At 38.5% G+C, this 16,728-nt stretch overlaps 1 protein-coding gene across 1 annotated transcript in view; it reads right to left on the bottom strand.

Moving 5' to 3' along the window:
• GLG1 (golgi glycoprotein 1) overlaps nt 1–16,728 on the bottom strand; it is a 109,044-nt gene that overhangs the window by 30,534 nt on the left and 61,782 nt on the right. Inside the window, exons 5-8 of the mRNA XM_036441014.2 lie at nt 10,005–10,208; nt 9,061–9,132; nt 6,947–7,130; nt 4,122–4,336 (exon numbers count right to left, since the gene is read on the bottom strand). Of these exons, the coding sequence (XP_036296907.1) occupies nt 4,122–4,336; nt 6,947–7,130; nt 9,061–9,132; nt 10,005–10,208 (675 nt within the window). The remainder of the gene's footprint in view (nt 1–4,121; nt 4,337–6,946; nt 7,131–9,060; nt 9,133–10,004; nt 10,209–16,728) is intronic.

Raw genomic sequence — 16,728 nt, 5'->3', positions numbered from 1 at the left:
AAGGGATAATCCAGAGCTAATAAGTAAACAGAAAAATATTTGTCATTATGCAATTGAAAATGAGAGTATAGTTTTTAACATTTACTTTTGCTTAGTCCATGCTTAATCATGAAATAAAGCAAAAGTATGAGATGTGCCCTGGATTTCTCCCCTCTCTTTGAGGAAAAAGCAGTTGGGGTACAGAGGAAACAGTTCTAAATTAAGGAACAGAGACCTGATTTCTATTAATAGCTCTGGCTCTGTCAAATATTAGTGTTGAGAACGTGGGCATTTGATTAACCTTTAAGTTTCAGTTTATTTAACTGCAGAGTATTATAAGAATATATCGAATGTTATATAAGCTGCAAGCATTTGACCGATATAAAAGATCATTATTACTACAGATGGGTAGCAGATGGTGTTTTGGGGTGGGAATCTTGAATAACAGAGAGCACATCTGAAAACTATTATCCTGGTTGGAGTTCCTTTTTTTTCCAAGTTGAAGACCTGGATCCCTTTTGTGTCACAAATTTAGCCTTTCTCCTTAAGAGCTTTCTCTGATTCCCATGCATTTGACCTACAATACCACAGGGTCTCTAGGAAAGTACTGATCCCATCACATATTGATCAGAACACAGAACAAAAGGAAATGAACAAAGAAAACCCCAGTCCATCTATTCTAAAATAAGTCAACATTCAAGATGAGAGGTATATGAAAGATTTCCAGTATTCTGGGATTAAAGTTATTTATACCAATTCTTGGTGGCATTTTAGAAAAGCTGCAAAATGCTGTGGTTAGTTGGTAGGAAGATTACTGTAAAAGGATTATCGATTTTAGTAATGACATTTGTTGACAAAGAATAAATATATCTTTTTTTCTGAGGGAAATTATAAGCATCATGGGAATCTGAAAGTCTCTGCAAGAACTGTATTAGTTAAATATCCATGACTCATGACTGACGGGCGTTTTGGAGAAGTCACAATGAATGCACCAGATTGCAGCGACTAAAAGGAGGCAATGAGTGCTCTACAGACTCTGGTAGGCTAAGGACACAGGGGATCACTGTCACTCTGGAATGCAGTGACAACAGTGTGGGAAATTAACGCTAAGAATGTAAACTGCTACATGATTACACATCTACTCCAGCACCTGATTGTTTAGGAAAAGCCTGGGGAAGTGCTTCTGGGAAATGATTAGTCTAGAGATTAGACTGGACAGTCACCTTTGGCCTGGGAAAGACTGGGCCCAGGCTCATTCAACCATAACCACAGAGATTTTAGTAAGTTCATACTTATGGTGCATTTGGCAAAGTATGTACTCATTAAGGTAACACTTGCTTTTATGCTTCATAGTTTACTATTTGTTAAGAGATCACTAAATCAAAGCACAGCCAGGCAAATAGGGAAAAATCAATGGTCAACCACAGTCAGGCATGAAAGTCTACTGTATCAGGGAAGAAAACTTAGAAAAAGAAGGAAATCCACCCAAAATATACTACTTCAAAGCATTCCTCCCTATGACTGAGGATGGATAATGTAGTGGAAAAACAAAGAATTATTCCTTTTCCTTCAATTCCTAAAAACCACGAGTTCATAAAAACCCAAGTTTTTATGTCTGTTTCCCACTTGGCTAAACTTAATGTGGGCAAAGCCACATAACTCACTATTGAAGGCTTGAGCGCTAGGTTTGGAAAGCACTTTTATTCTGGGCACAAGGAAGAGGCAGGCGGTGCTTATTTATCCTCCAGGTTGTTGAGTCACTAGCTCTTTCAATAAGCTAAATTTCAAAAATCCCTAGAGGTTAGCTAGATGGTTCTAAATAAAGTCTAACCAACTTATTTTCTTTTTTCTGTACACCTCAGTAAAGAATATGTAAGATTATTCCTAAGCACCTCCTCCTCTTCCCATGCAGCAGTAAGGATAAAATGCAAATATAGGGTGTCTTGATCAATTCTTGGTCTGGGGCTCAGGCACATACGTTGTCACAGAGGTTTCTTTCCTCGGACAATCACAGCAAGGACTGCTCCTGAGGAACTATATCCAGAAGCTTTCCGTCTCTAGGCTTGGTGTTTTGGGGAAGAGACTACATTTGTCTATTTTTCCCACCATGGGAGGCATAATTACAGTCTACTCTGGATCATGGTAATAGGAGCGAAGGTGAAATTTTATTCCAAATCAAAATTCTATGGAAAATTTGGCATTTTGAACTAAAAATTGTGATTTTACATGATTAGCAGAAAAATAAAATTCAAGTAGTATTCAATTTTTAATAAAAGTGCAAACAGCCAAAACGGGTTTGGCTCAGTGGACTGAGTGTCGGTATGCGGACTGAGAGGTCCCAGGTTCGATACCCGTCAGGGGCATGTATGTTGGTTGCAGGCACATCCCTGGTAGGGTGTGTGCAGGAGAAACCTGGTCGATGTTTCTCTCTCATTGATGTTTCTTACTCTCTATCCCTCTCCCTTACTCTCTGTAAAAAAAAAAAAAAAAAAATCAATAAAATATATTTAAAAGAAGTGCAAACAACAAAATAAAAGATTAATAAATTATGGGTTTTCAAAGTTCCTCTGAGGACAAAGCTTCAACTTTCTAATTTAATTAAATAGAAACTGAGGCACTGTATCTATATTTTTTAACTATATTATTATTTTAAGTTTTTTTAAATTAATTTTAGAAAGAGAAACATCAATTGGTCGTCCCACTTATTTATGCATACATTGGATGGTTTTAAAAATATATATTTTTATTGATTTCAGAGAGTAAGAGAGAGGCCAGGGGAAGATAGAAACATCAATGATGAGAATCATTGAAGGGCTGTCTCCTGCACGCCCCCACTAGGATTGAGCCCGCAACCCGGGCAATATGTGCTTGAAAGGTCCCCGGAATCAAACTGGGGACCTTTCAGTCCACAGGCCAGTGCTCTTTCCACTGAGCCAAACCAGCTAAGGCTCATTGATTGATTCTTAGATGTGCCCTGACCAAGAATCAGAAAAGAACGGTTCTTCTACATACAGTTGCCCTAGTCCAGTGGTCTGCAAACTCATTAGTCAACAGAGCCAAATATTAACAGCACAACAATTGAAATTTCTTTTGAGAGCTAAAATCGACTTCTGCGCATGGGCCACGAAGTTTCAATCGCACTGTATGTGCGTGCCCGCACGTGGTATTTTGTTGAAGGTGTCAAAGAGTTGCATGTTTGCTGACCACTGCCTTAGTCTAACCAGAAAAGAGTATAATTTGAAAACAACATGCTTTCTTGATCCTGGAATTCATCACTTGAACATCAGCAATAAAAAGAAACAGAAAACCCCAATTCATTTCAGATCTCTTTTAGCCTCAACTGAATCAGACACACTGAGACAGGAAAATTCCCTTTTGGTGGAGCACCTTTGCTGATGTACTAGAGGTTGATTTGCCCTGATTATGAGTTTAGTCAATCCAATCTAGCAAGTTACCTTAAAAAAAATTCTAGCATGCCGAAATCGGTTTGTTTCAGTGGATAGAGCATCGGCCTGGGGACTGAGAGGTCCCAGGTTCGATTCCGGTTAAGGGCATGTACCTTGGTTGCGGGTACATTCCCAGTAGGGGGTGTGCAAGAGGCAGCTGATCGATGATTCTCTCTCATTGATGTTTATAACTCTCTATCCCTCTCTCTTCTGCTCTGTAAAAAACCAATAAAATATATATTTTTAAAAAAAATTCTAGCAAACAATGCATTCTATCTATTCCTTTAAGTATATAGCTCTTTTTATTGATTACTAGAGGCCAGATGCACGAAATTGGTGCAAGAGTAGACCTCCTTTCCCCTAGCTGCCAGCACTGGCTTTGGCACCAGCTTTTCTCCGGCATCCAGGACCCAGGCCTCCCTCCCTCACAGCCCCAGCTTTGTCTGGAAGGACTTCTGGTCTAATTAGTATATTATATTTTTATTATTATAAATGAGCTCAAACTTCTGCTCTGCAGCAAAATCCACATTCTTACTATGATATTCCTGGAGAGAAAATATTCCATGTCTGCTTCTTAGTACCTGATATTCACTGTGATATCATAAATGATCCAGATACAGTTGGGACAGTGTCAGAAAGAGGCGCCTCAGCCGATAAAATGTGACATTCAAAATGGCAGTAGAAAATGTTCCTTACCGCCTGCTGGCAGTTGATTCCAAGATTCCCTTTCTCCCCTCGAACTACTTTCATCAGACAGTGGAGGGTTCGGCCTTTTCGATGTAATCCAGAACAATGGTGCTCGATCTCCCCCCGACAGCTCAGGATGATTTCAGGGCTCAAAGAGAAGTCTTCCATCAACATGCGGCGGTAATCCAACATCTCTCCCTGGCACTCACTGCTCACTTGTCGCCCTAAGTTAGGATTTAAGTCATAACATTATGGTGGCGTTAGAATCAAGTATCACCACATATGAAAGTACACGTTTCCCCCCAGAATATACCAGTCACATTATTATCTAGACTGAAAAGCTTAGAATTTAGCAAAAACTTTATCAGCATAAAATGAGTTTAAGACTCCAGAGACTAGGGTTTATCTTGTCAGTGTTCTGCATTATACAGATTTTATACTACTAAACTAACCATGCAAATGTTTCATCAATGAAAGTCTTATCAACAAGATAACTATTTGGGTAAAAACAAAAGCCAAGAATAATCTCTATTGGCCCACAGTAAAAGATTGTGGAGACTACCATTTAAATTATTCACTGTAGCTTCCCACCTTCCTTCAGCTATAAATGCCAACTGGGAAAACTTAAAATAATGTTTTAAAACACAGCTTTATTGAGGTATAGCTGACATATAAGAAACTATACTTTTAAAGTATACAACTGGGTAAGTTTCATATACATATACATTGGTGAAACAATCACCACAATTAAGATACTGATCACACCTATCAACTCCAAAAGTTTCCCTATGCTCTCTTGTAATCCCTCCCTCCCTTTCCTCTCCACACCCCCAACCCCAACTCCAACCCCAACCGCAGCCAACCAGTGATTTGCTTTCTGTGACTATAGATTAGTTTACTATTTTGTAATTTTTAGAAGTCTATATAAATAGAACCATATCATATGGACTCTTTTTTGTTTGACTTCTACTCAGCATAACTATTTTAAGATTTATCCATGTATTGACACTTCATTCCTTTTTATTGCTAAGTAATATTATTCAATGATATAGATACGCTACAATTTGTTTATCCCTTTCAATTACTGATGAACACCTGGGTTATTTCCACTTTGGGGCTATTACATATAGAGTTATAATTAGTATTCATGTGTAAGAGTTTACATGGACATATGCTTTCATGTCTTGGGCAAATACCTAGAAGTTACAAGGCTGGGTCATATGGGAGATGTACGTTTAACTTCTTAAGAAACCGGCAAACTATTTTCCCAAGTGGTTATACCACTTTTAATTCCCATCAGCAATGTACAATAGTCCCAGTTTTTTTTAATCTTTGTCAATATGATCAGTCTTTTTTCTTTTTCTTTTAACAATCTGTATAACTTCTCTGAATTATCTGTTCATATCCTCTGAGTCTTTTTTGTTTTCTTGTCAATTTGCAGTTTAAGGACATTAACTCTCTATTTTTCAAATACCAAAATTAGATTACATTATGCATACTGTTTTATAATATGCCTTTACTAGTCAATAATCTCTACTGTTCATTTTAGGATTCACCTAATATGCAGGCCATAATCAATATTCCCCAGTTATCTCCAAAATGCCCTTTGTTTGGTATTAAGTCCAAGACCATACATTGCCTCTAGTTGCTATTTCATTGCTTTCAAACATCCAGATATGAAAAAAATTTACCAAAAAGTTCAGAGTTTTCTTTAATGACTTATTTCCCCCCCACATAACTTTTTAATCACTAACCAACTCTTCCAGCACCATTTATTCAATGAGAGGTAGCAATTTCATTTTTGTGGTCTACAGTTAATATTAAAGACAACCCTGGCTTGGTGGGATAATCCTTTCATCTTTTAATTTCTTAACATCATCACTGTTATAATAATAACAACAACATTACCTATCACTTATTGTATACTAAGTGCTATGCCAAATAGCCTCATTCAATCCTCATATGAACTCCTCAACATAGGTAATATTATTTTTTTATAGATAAAAAAAATGAGGTTTAGAGAAATTAAAAAATAGAAACAATGGACACCTAGCCAGTTAGTTTGGTGATAGAGCCATAACTTGAAGTTATCTTTCTCTGACCCAAGCTCATCTGCTAAATCATTATACTCTGTCCTAAAAATGTGGTACAGTTCTGGGTGTGGCAAAAGTAAGTTTACAGTTGTAAGTATGCAAAACACAGAGTTCATTTTGTATTGTTATTTATTTATTTATATTATTTTTTAATTCTCACCTGAGGATATGTTAATTGATTTCAGAGAGGAAGTAAGGGAGAGCGAAAGAGAGGGAGAAATACCAATGTGAAAGAGAAACTTCAATTGGTTGCCTCCCATGTGCACCCCAATGGGGGATTGAACAAGCAAGCTGGATGTGTGCTCTGACTGGGAATCTACCTGGCAAGCTTTTGGTGTATGGTGCACCAACCAACTGTGCCACACCGGCCAGGGCTTATTTATTAATTATTGCATTAATTTTACATATGAACAACCGTAAACCTATATTTGCCACACCCTTTAAGTATTTTAAAATATGAAAATATTTGGATTTGAGAAATATTCTTTACCTTGTAAAAGAAAAAAAAGAAAGAAAGCCGAGATATAAAGAAAAACAAAATTGGAGGTTACTGAGCTAAGGGGAAGGGCCTTCAACAAGGTGTAGGGATATCAACCCTTCAATTCCTAAAAAAAGACTCTCAAATAACAAGGCACAGCTGTACTCAAAAGAGCAAATATAGGTGAAAAGTAACAGTACACGAAGCTTTAAAAATGTAAATCCAGGAAGGAATATAAAGGACAAAAAGAAAGAAACTCTCACCTCTATGCACAGCTGACTCCAGACACATCAGAAGGTAGGACAGCCTGGCTTCCCGGGACCGGGGAAGGTTTTCCACGTTGCACCGGAATTTTTTTAAGTCACTCTTACAGGACTTGGCCAATGAATAACTGACCTTGTAATCTTGGGCAATCAGCTTCTGGCGGGTTGTTAGTGCTTCTCGACACTGAATAAAGAAGGCAGCAAGAGAGTTGTAAGCCTGCTCAGGTGGTTCAGCTGTTCCCATGTCTCTCTCATGGACACTTGTCATGTCAACAACAGCAGTTGTTACCAAGATGCTCTTTAAGCTTGGTTAAAACGTAACACAAGCATGCTAAACTCGTGTGACAAGAGGCAAAGGTAAATGGGTGGGGACCCCTAGATTTCTACAGTGAACTGCCGATGGTTGCTGTAGTAGTTGTCCTAAACACATACGTATTTGGTAGATTCTAATACAAGATCTTGAAAAAGTATTCTTTTCCTATTTAACAATATTCCTACAGAAAATTTCACCAGAATCAAAGTAGAAACTAACATAATATTTTAGAAGTTCGATTCTATACTTTTTATTTATTATTATTATTTTTTAATATTTTTTTTTATTGGTTTCAGAGAGGAAGAGGGAGGGAGAGATAGAAACATGAATGATGAGAAAGAGTCATTGATTGATCCTGCAAGTCCCCAACTGGGGATTGAGCATGCACCCTGATTGGAAATTGAACCACGAACTCCAGGTTCATAGGTCATTGCTCAATCACTGAGCCACGCCTGCTGGGCCTATGCTTTTTAAATATAATTACTCAATAGCAAAGGAACTGAAAATGAAAATCATTTCTTCAGCTGCACAGAAAAGAAAATGACAGGATTAAAAATAATAATTACTTTTAAAGGTAATAAATTTTTTTTGCATTCATCCAGGTACAGAATACTAAGAGTAATGAGAATGCTTAATGAAACATCTGCTAAAAAATTAAATAGCCAATTACCTATGAAGCACAATGGTTTGGTTAGTCTAAACTTCCTAAGTATGTAGAACTGACTTCAGTGTAATTCTGATATAAAATTCTCCATTTTGCCCTGACTAATGGGGCTCAGTTGGTTGGGCATTGTCACATGCTCCAGAGGGTTGCTGGTTCAATTCCTAGTTAGGGCACATACCTAGGTTTTGGGCTCAGTTCCCAATAGGAAAGGTGCAGGAAGCAGCCAATTGATGTTTTGTTCTCACATCAATGTTTCTATATCTGCCTCTCTAAAAAAAATCACGAAAAAACGAAAAAGAAAAAAAAAAAAAAACCCTTAAAAAAAATTTTTTTTCAATTTTACTCCCCAAACTGATTCCAAATTGGCTTCCCAATGTTCAGATATCACAAATAAAGCTTCATTTTCTTGGCTTAAGCAAAATATGCTTTGGTTCCCTACTAAAAGCCAAGTGTCTTGCCTCTGAAAAGGATTCGCTTTACCAATCATTTATTTTGGTATTGGTTTGTAAGAATATTATTTGAGATGATGTGAGAAAGTTTTTAAGAAATGAATAAGCCCTAGCTAGTTTGGTTCAATGGATAGAACGTCTGCCTGCAGACTGAAAGGTCCCGGGTTTGATTTCCATCAAGAGCACATGCCCGAATTGCAGGGGGTGCAGGAAGCCAATCAATGATTCTCCCTCATCATTCATGTCTCTCTCTCTCCCCCCACCTCCCTTCCTCTCTGATATCAATAAAAAGAATATCCTATATAATAAAAGCCTAATATGAAAATCGACCAAATGGCCCAACAGTGGAACGACCATCCAGGACCACGCTATGACAACCACTGGTGCCAGGCCAGCCAAAGTGGGTGCGATGCAATTGGTCGGGGGCCTGGCCACTGTCCCATGATCGCCCCACAGAGGGAAGCCCAAGCCACTGGCAGGCTGTGGTGGGTGGGCAGGGCCTCCCCCTGCGAGGGAAGCCTGGGTCCTGGGAGCAGGAGGGAAGCCAGTGCTGACAGCCAGGGAAAGGAAGGCCTACTCTTGCATGGATTTTGTGCATCAGGCCTCGTGTGTGTGTGTGTGTGTGTGTGTGTGTGTGTGTGTGTAAAGAAATTAATAAAATAATGGTCTGTTTTAAAATAATACTTACCTTTTCACTCATGGATTCTTCAAATTTATGGTTGAAGAGGCACTTATAAACTCTGCCTTCACCAGCTTGTGTCTACAAGGTGAAACATATCCAATATTATAATGATCATTAGATAAGTAGTTACGCTAGGCAGTATCCATAATCCTATATAGAACTTTGTTAAATTAATACAATGTGAGTACATATGAACAAATGGCTCAGCCATTTATAAAATTTAGTAGCATTTGAAAGAAAATAGTGCCTGCAGTAAAGATAAAAATTTGTTTCCTATATGTCTTGACTATTGTCATTTAGTCCCAGATATACTGTTAATTAAGGAATCAAGAGAAGTGGCAATGAGCCTTCCTTTTTACAACATAAAACTCTTACAATTAATGGCTTTGATGGTGAAAGCTGTTATATTAAAACAGCAGGCAGAGTGGGAATATACACAAGTCATGCTCAGTTCTCCCAAGTAAAGATGGAGATTCTTCTATTTCAGTGTTAGAAAGTTGTTCCTTAGGGTCTGTGGGTAGTAATCAGGGATTTGGTTTTAACAGTTAGTCACCTGAGTGTTTTTTTGTTTGTTGTTGTTGTTTTTAAATCTTGGCCAAAAATATAAACACGTAATATGGCAAAGTTTTAGTCATGGAATAGAGGTGAATGGGATTCCCTAGTAAACCAGGATTCCTATAGATAAAATAAGATTCCCAAGAACTGGTGAGAAGTTAGATAAAGTAGAAAAAATAAGTGTGGAGATTGTCAGAAGCCAAATGTTAACTGGATGTTAAATCAAAGGTGAGCATCCAGCGTCATTTTCAGTTATTCTGAGGCCAACTCCACTTTCCAGTTTTAGTAGCTTTTCTACATGTGATGTTTGTGTTAAGTTTTTGTTTCCTGGAGTAGAGTATTTTAAAATATTTAAAAAGAAAAGGAAGAAGAGAACAGCTTCTGAACTGACTTACATTTTCACAAAAACGCTCCCGATCATCTCGGCAAGCAAAGTATAAATGCCGATCTAAATGAAAGTCATCGGAGGACAGCTCAGCCACACGGAGAATGGCTTTCTTGCAGACTTCAGAGACTTGAACCTTGGGATCTCCTTCTTCTGCTTCTTTCACCAGGCCTTTCTCCAAACATGATACCACTTCACCTTGTGAGTGCGCATCCTAAAATAGTGAGGATACTAACATTTTAAAACTCTCACCACAATAACTTTCAAATACACATCATTTGGTTAAAAACAACAACACACTTGAACATATAGTTAGCTTATTGATGTTCTATTGAGAAATCAGGTGGGAACCAACCACATATTATAGAAAATGTCCTCAATAATCTTTGGTTAGAGTGTAATACTTGCATGGTACAAATGGAAACAGAGGTCCTGGGAAGTTAAGTATAGTTCAGTTAGCACTGGAAATAGAAACCTCAGTTTTTAAAGTTTAAAATGTCAGAAATATTTAAAAGAATCACATTAGCCCAATGTTTGATCATAGCTGATGTCCATACTGAAATAACATTGCAGAAATCGCTGTTCATTTATCTCTGAAGGGTATTTCCCAAGTAATAGTGCTTTTAGTCAAGTTATGAAAACAAGTCACAGAGTCCAATGAAAAAATATATTAGAGACCCTGTTTCTCCTTTTTTCTATTCTACAATGCTCACAAAGACGCAAAAATATACAACCTGCATATTCACTTCCATATTTTGAAATTACCTTACTGCAATTTTAACAAGATTACTATCCTTTATACAAACTGCTTTTGAGAGCTTTCTTAAAGCCATCCATTACCTTTAATTGTACATTGCATCCACAAGCGTTCATTCATTCAAAATATGAGAAACTTCCCCTGAATATTTTCTATTCAAGTATCCTAATTTTCTATACTCAAAAGATATGCTTCAATAACTTGAGAGGTATAACCATTAATACAGTAAATCAAAGCAGAAGAAAAACAGTGTTACCACTTATTTACACATTCACACACATAAAATCTAGTTATGGTAAGATACCAGGTCTATGAAATCATCTGTATATAATAAAAAGACTCCTTAAACCAGATAGGGAAACATCTACTTTAAGTAAAATTTCAATTCAACAACAACAACAAAAGTATAGCACTTTTTCTATTTTGTTTGATAGAGTTTGTTCCAAGAAGCTACATGAAAATGTTCATGTTCTCTCCTAACACGCCAATGAAGCGGGGATAAGAGTGGTGTATCTATTTTGCAGATGAGCAAACAGCTTAGAGGGTTATCAACTCATCCGAATTGCAGAATGTAAGGTGCCTAATTAAGACCTTGGGGTTCTATAGAACTTCCTGTATGATTCTACCTAATGCTTACAAACCTGGGATGATAAAAAAGATTTTTGGAGATTAATTCTTAACAGTTAAAACTCTTAGAGACAAGAAAAAAAAAAGATGACAATAGAGAGAAAAATGAACATAAACCCCAGAAATCTGGAGTAAGGCTCTCTCTTCCCCTCCCTCTCCCTCTCCCTCTCTAAAATCAACAGAAACATTTCCTTGGGTGAGGATTAAAAAGAAAAAGCAGGCAAGAACTCAGCTTTCACCTCTGCTATAAATTCTCTATTTCAATGTTTCTGGTGTCTTTTGAGATCTCCATCACTACCCAAAGAGGAAAAGAATGTCTGAATTATTGAAGGTAATTGGTTAAAAGCAGGGAATGTTCAATTACTGAGTAAAAAGTATAAAAGTAGTAATAATGTGGCACATGTCTATATTAAGTTCCTGTATGCAATGCCACATTCTATTTTCTCTGCAGACAATGGAAATCATTTACTACACTTTACTTTTAGAGAGCTGTACTTCCATTTTTACAATATTTATTTAGAAAATTCTAAATATCTTTATAGTCTTTGTTCTAAATTTTATATATATTAACATTTTTAAAAAATCACAATTTTGAAATCATGGCATTTATGTTCCTACAAAGAAAGGTGCAAACAGGTTATCTGTGACCCTTTCTCTGACTTTTAGAGCAGGTCAGTTCAAAGCCAGTCACAGAGGACTTTCCAAGCTTCAGTGGCAACAAATTTGACATTGATGAGCCTGTTCTGTTCTCTTCTGTGGTCAGAAACTGACTCATTAATTTTCCAGGATAATTTTCATATCTAAATAATCAGCTACACAGAAGTAAACTATAGTTAGAAAAGGCAAAAAAGGACTGAGCACATGCCTCCTTTTTAAAATTTGGCTGTAGCACCGGAGTGGATTATATAGGAAGGAACATGTTTTCAAAAGGGTAGGTATGAGTCATCTTACTGTCCCCAAAATACAAGCAAGTTTTTGATGCCAGAGTTAGGGTGACTGGTATAAACAGAAATTCACCTAACTGGTAGGTATAGCAAAAAATAAAACTAACCAAAATATGCATGTTGATAGTTCATAGAAATATCTTTTGTTACATACTTTTAAAAACAAATCTTTATTGTTCAGATTATTACAATTGTTCCTCTCCCTCCCCCTCCTCATAGCTCCCCTCCACCCGGTTTCCACCCACCTTCTGTCCTTACCTCCCCGCCTCCACACAGTCTTCATCCATAGGTATACCCTTTTTGTTCAGTCTCTTCCCACACCACCCACTCCCCTTTTCCCCAGAATTGTCAGTCCACTCTTTCTATGCCCGATTCTATTACGTTCATCAGTTTATTCTGTTTGTCAGATTTTTAATTCACTTGACTTTTAGATTCACTTGTTGATAGATAAATATTTGTTGTTCATGATTTTTATCTTTACCTTTTTCTTCTTCCTCTTTTTTTAAAAAAAATATTTTACTGATTTTTGACAGAGGAAGGGAGAGAGAGAGTTAGAAACATCGATGAGAGAGAATCATTGATCAGCTGCCTCCTGCACACCCCGCACTGGGGATGTGCCTGCAACCAATGTACATGCCCTTGATCAGAATCGAACCCGGGACTCCTCAGTCCGCAGGCCGACGTTCTATCCACTGAGCCAAACCGGTTCTGGCTCTTCCTCTTCTTAAAGAATACCTTTCAGCATTTCATATTATAGTGGTTTGGTGGTGATGAACTCTTTTAGCTTTTTCTTATCTGTGAAGCTCTTTATCTACCCTTCAATTCTGAATGATAGCTTTGCTGGGTAGAGTAATCTTGGTTGTAGGTTCTTGCTATTCATCACTTTGAATATTTCTTGCCATTCCTGTCTGGCCTACATAGTTTTGTTGAGAGATCTAGCTGACAATTGTATGGGTGCTTTCCTTGTAGGTAACTGTTTTTCTCTTGGTGCTTTTAATATTGTCTTTGTCTTTTGCTCTTGGCATTTTTTTTTTTTAAATATATATTTTATTGATTTTGTACAGAGAGGAAGGGAGAGAGATAGAGAGTCAGAAACATCGATGAGAGAGAGTCATCGATCAGCCACCTCTTGCACACCCCCTACTGGGGATATGCCCGCAGCCAAGGTACATGCCCTTGACCGGAATCGAACCCGGGACCTTTCAGTCCCCAAGCCGACGCTCTATCCATTGAGCCAAACCGGTCCTGGCTGCTCTTGGCATTTTAATTATGATGTGTCTTGGTGTGGTCCTCTTTGGATTCCTTTTGTTTGGGGTTCAGTGTGCTTTCTGGACTTGTAAATCTATTTCTTTCACCAGGTGGGGGAAGTTTTCTGTCATTATTTCTTCAAATAGGTTTTCAGTATTTTGCTCTCTCTCTTCTTCTGGCACCCCCATAATTCGGGTGTTGGTACTCATGAAGTTGTCCCAGAAGCTCCTTACACTATCTTCATATTTTTGGATTCTTTTTTCTTTTTGCTTTTCTGGTTGGGTGTTTTTTGCTTCTTTGTATTTTAAATCTTTGACTTGATTCTTGTGATTCTCTAGTATGCTGTTGGATCTCTGTATATTATTTTTAATTTCAGTCAGTGTATGCTTAATTTCTAGTTGGTCCTTTTTCATATCCTCAAGGGTCTCCTAAATTTATCAGCCTTCTCTAGGAAATTCTTGAAAAACCCTGTAACCGTGGTTTTGAACTCTATATCCAATAGTTTGCTTTCCTCCATTTCTGTCATTTGTGACCTATTTCTTTGTCTCCGCATTTTGGCTGCTTCCCTGAGTTGATAGGGTGGCTTTGTGCGCTAGGTGTCCTATAGGGCCATGGCTCAGCCTCCCCAGTTACCTGAGGTGGACACTCTTGGTGCACCCCTTTGTGGGCTATGTGCACAGTCTTGTTGTAGTTAAACCTTGATTATTGTTGGTATCACTGGGAGGAATTGACCTCCAGGCCAATTGGCTGTGAGAATCAGCTGTGTCTACAATGGAAGAACATCTATGCTGGAGATGCCCTTATGAGACAATACTTGCTTCAGTGGGGCTTTGGTGCTCACTGAGACTGCCCCTGATTGTGTCCCTTATGGGTCTGAGGATTTGTAATGTGGATGGTCCTACTCTGACCCCTGGGTACACTGGCTCTTGGATCTCCAAGGAGGTGCTAATTTAGCCTCTGCCTGAGGCCACCCAGCAGGAGCTACAGAGAGATCTGCATATTCCTCTTCTTTGTTTGGGTTTTGGAGGTGCCCAGATGAGGCCCAGCTATGAAGCAGTGCAAGCTGCTGCAGGGCCTTGGGCCTTCTTTTGGATGTTCGGGGTCTCTCAGATTTAGCTGTAGTTTGTTAGGTAAGTTTAGGTTTGAAAGGACCAGGCCATTCATATGCAAAAGCCTCTGCACTCTGCTTGAATGGGGCGGAGTCTCAGGGCAGAGCAAACAGCAATGGCTTCCTGTCAGCCCTGCCCTAAGAGGCCCCTGGGTCTCAGTGTCCCATGGTAACTGCAGCAAGAACCTCTGAAAGAAAGCTGCTCTCAAGTTTCGCCCACTGCCAGACAGTCCAGTTTCTTTCCGTATGAGTCTAGGTCCCCAGAGTCTCACCCAGAACTAGAAAGTTCAGAGCAGTCGGGAGCTTTGGTCTCCCTCCCACTTGAAAAAGACAGCCACATACTCAGTTGCCAGCTGTCTCCACATGTGAGAGCGCCTCCGTACCTCTGCCTTCCACAGCTCCTGTGAGTCTCAGTGTACTTTTCTCTTCCCTTCTAGTTGTAGAATTTCCACTCAGCCAGCCTTCCTGAGGTTCTGGATGATGTCAGTTTTGTCTTTTAGTTGTAGTTTTGAAATTGTTGTGCAAGGCAACAGTTCAGGTGTTTATCTATGCCACCATCTTTGGCCCTTACCACAACTTTTGTTATTTTAACAAAACTGAAAACACTGTCATGTCTTTGGGTTCTAGCATTTTCTGCAATCATTTCAGTCACTGCAGACTTAACTCGTACATGACATTGAAAGTAGGTTTTGTACTGACAATTCCGATTGCTAGTGGGAAGCTAACTAGTGATTATCTTGGCAGTCAACAGGGAAGAACTATTACAAAGAGAGGTGAATTGTAATGGTCCACCTTACCTAATCACAAATATAAAGAAGTGTCATCACCGATTCCTGAACAGTGTGTCTGGAACACGAAGGTGAAGATATTAAAGAGTGAGGGTTGAAACTGGATATAATCTCCAATACCCAATGTAAGTCGTCAGAGGAGTTTCCTGAATTATCAGGGTGACTTAGTGCTTTTGTGCCATTTCTAGAATCTGCTGGGACAGGAAAAAGTCTGCCTTCTTTATTAAACCCTGGCCTTTTTTAGCTGCCTGCAAAGTTCACAGTGCTCTCAAGATAGACTCAAGTGCCCTGTGAAAGCGCCAGAGCCCTGTGCTGGTATGAAGGAAAGGTTACTTGATGACAGTCAGACAATAACCAGCACTAAAACCTCTGGCATACAATACTATGCCCTCGGTCCTCCGTGAGAGAAGCCTGCAAGGCCTGGTGCACTTAACAAACAGGGGCAAAGAGACAAATGGATTTTATTTTTCTTAACATTTCCTGAAGAGTGAAATGAACAGTGGCAAATAATAGCTGATGACATACCCGCCCCAGACTACCTCTCCCACTGGCATCTGTTACTTTTCAGAAGTTTCTTTCATTTTTTTGTGTGCAAACAAATTCAGAAAAATACTGGTCAAACCTCCATTTTGACCTTCTAGACAAGAGACTAATAAGGACAAAAATAAGATTAGATATCATTAAGGAAGAAGAAACAAGCTAGGTAGTTTTCCTACCTGTCTTTACTAAAACTAGTTCTTCTGAGAAGGTAATACATCACATTTGTCAAGTACCTTTCTTGTGACAAGTTAGAAATACTTTCATATATCTTAAAATTTTTCTAATATTTAAATATTGTCTTTTAAAAATAAATAAATATTATCTTTTGTACTGGTGTTCTGAGTGATATCTTTAAAATTTTTTACTGATTTTTAGAGAGAAAGGAAGGGAGAGGAACAGAGAGAAAGAAACATCAATGAGACAGAAACATCAGTTGGATGCCCCTGCACACCCTCACTGAGGATTGAGCCTGCAACATGGGCATGTCTCCTAAGCAGGAATCAAACCGGTCACCTCTTGGTTCATGGATCAAAGCTCAACCACTGACCTACACGGATTGGGGATGAGTGATTTTTATGGCAACAACAAGGTATATGCAGAGAAAGTTTTGAGAATTCAAGCATCTCTTAACCCAACTACTATTCCCACAAGATTACAAAATGCTTTGCCAGAGATTGTTACAGGGAACCAGCAAGTGTTTTAATATTTTGGAGGTAACACCA

This window comes from Pipistrellus kuhlii, unplaced genomic scaffold, assembly GCF_014108245.1.
Source record: "Pipistrellus kuhlii isolate mPipKuh1 unplaced genomic scaffold, mPipKuh1.p scaffold_m20_p_17, whole genome shotgun sequence".
In the NCBI taxonomy this organism is placed as follows: domain Eukaryota; kingdom Metazoa; phylum Chordata; class Mammalia; order Chiroptera; family Vespertilionidae; genus Pipistrellus; species Pipistrellus kuhlii.
This window is presented reverse-complemented; position numbering and strand designations above follow the sequence as displayed.